Below are 1,853 nucleotides of genomic sequence, written 5' to 3'. Positions count from 1 at the left end.
GGGGGGGGGTGGCGATCGCCTCATCGTCGGCCCAAATCACTCCCTAGGGTAGGTGGGTGGGTAGGCAATTTGTTCTACAAAACCCCTGAAAGCAGGCAACTCACAATAAATGGCCCCCTCCGTTAGACAAACTTACAACCGCGCCTGTTCGGTTGCGGATATTGATGGGGTGGTTTCAAGCGCACACCGCCTGGCATAGTACACTCACCGCGATGAGCATGAGGTAGTTCTCCTTGATGGCGCCGCAGCAACCCAGGAAGGCGACGAGGAACACGATGGCCCCGGCCACGATGAGCACGATGGGCGGCGCCAGGATGCGGTCCTCCAGGAAGCGCTGCGAGCCGCCGAACTGCCCCAGGACCACGGCGCCGGCCGCGATGATGCCCACGCCTGACAGCTGCGCGGGGTGAGGAAGGAAACGTTAGTGTTGACGAAAAAACCCTTTGGCGTGCGTTTCACAAAACTAATGGAAGTTTGAGGTCGGTGGGTATCAGAGCAGGGCGCGCCCCGGCGGACGGGTTCTGAAAGGCCACGCCGATGGGGAGGCTTGCGACGTGGCCCACTGTCTTCTGAGGGAGGTATCCCCCCCCCTCCCCTCCACCGAGCACGCCCCTGGTGAAAAACCCCTCGCCTGGTCTCCCTTCTCCCCCTCCTTCCGTTTAGTGAGGTCGGCAATGCTCACCCGCCCTTCTGTACCCGAGCCAGCTCCCCATTAGGCGTGATGTGACCTTCCCCCTAGCTACCCCTCCCCACCGCCTTTCCCCGCGTGACCCATCTTCTTGACTTATTATTTTCATATATTTTCCTCCACCCAGTCCCCTTGCGTCAAGTAATTCTAGACCGCAATGCAATACAGCGGCATGGCGGCAGTGCGATGGAGGCTTAAACTGCCAAACCACGAACGCTCCCAAAACCTTTCACGGTTCGTTTCTGTCGGGCTTCGCCGCATTAGCACCTGGCCGCGTTGGGCACTGGCCTGATGGCCGGTGCTGCAGCGGGTGCCTGGCACACCCTGCTCCAAGGGACCTTTGACGCGCCCCACTGCCCACTCTTGGCCGCGTTATATCCCGCCCTCGTCCCCGCGTCGATGGCCGTATGCGGGGCCAGCTCGGCGGTCACCATGCTGTCGAGCTGGCGGCGCTGCGAGCCTGCCACCCCCGGCCCGGGCGGCATCCCAGTTAGACCACTGAGTGGAGCATTTGCCTCGCCATTCGGTGGACAGCGTACCCGTGCCGCTTGCCGCCCCGCCCCGCGCCCGCTGCAACCCTCCGCCCCGGCCGCTGCAGGCCACGGCGCGGAGCGGCGCGGGCTCTGGCTGGCAAGGGCGGGCCAGCCCGGCGCAGCCCGGTGAAAGGTCGACTGTCCATGAGGCCTGGGGGCCGGCCGGGCGCTGCCATAGGCGCCGCCGCCGCGCCAGCCGCCACGGGTACACCCCGATCGATAGCAACCAGGACAAAAGCCGCCTGGACTCTGCCATGAGCTATGAGCTGTGTCCTGGCGTGGCGGACGATGACCACCGATCACTGACTTTTCATTTGGTCGAAGGAAGCGATTAATCCGATCTTCCTGCTCTGGAGCAGGCTGATCGGAGAACTTCCGAATTTTTCGACCGACGGTATTAATCTCGGATCAAGCCCCGCAAAATTTATGGTCGTGTCTAAAGGTAAGCAAAACAGATGGAGGGTACTGTGTCATACGAGATCAGGAACGGAAGTCAAAGTATCCAGGCATCTACTCAGTCTCCCGGAAAGGGGGGGGGGTCAGAGTAGTGGGGGTCCTCACCCCGCAACTTCCCTCCCTCTCCCACTCTCTCCCCTCCCTTGCTCGCTCGCTCGCTCGCTCCCTCCCTCCCT

General features: G+C 62.4%; 1 protein-coding gene across 1 annotated transcript in view; it reads right to left on the bottom strand.

Moving 5' to 3' along the window:
- The window catches only part of LOC113204822 (CD63 antigen), a 6,163-nt gene that overhangs the window by 2,154 nt on the left and 2,156 nt on the right, over nt 1-1,853 (bottom strand). The window contains exon 2 of the mRNA XM_052264290.1: nt 203-397. Within this exon, the coding sequence (XP_052120250.1) occupies nt 203-397 (195 nt within the window). The remainder of the gene's footprint in view (nt 1-202; nt 398-1,853) is intronic.

The sequence above is a fragment of the Frankliniella occidentalis genome, unplaced genomic scaffold, assembly GCF_000697945.3.
Source record: "Frankliniella occidentalis isolate FOCC.00 unplaced genomic scaffold, Focc_3.1 Scaffold17, whole genome shotgun sequence".
In the NCBI taxonomy this organism is placed as follows: domain Eukaryota; kingdom Metazoa; phylum Arthropoda; class Insecta; order Thysanoptera; family Thripidae; genus Frankliniella; species Frankliniella occidentalis.
The sequence above is the reverse complement of the archived record's forward strand: the minus strand, read 5'-3'. Positions and strand labels throughout refer to the sequence as shown.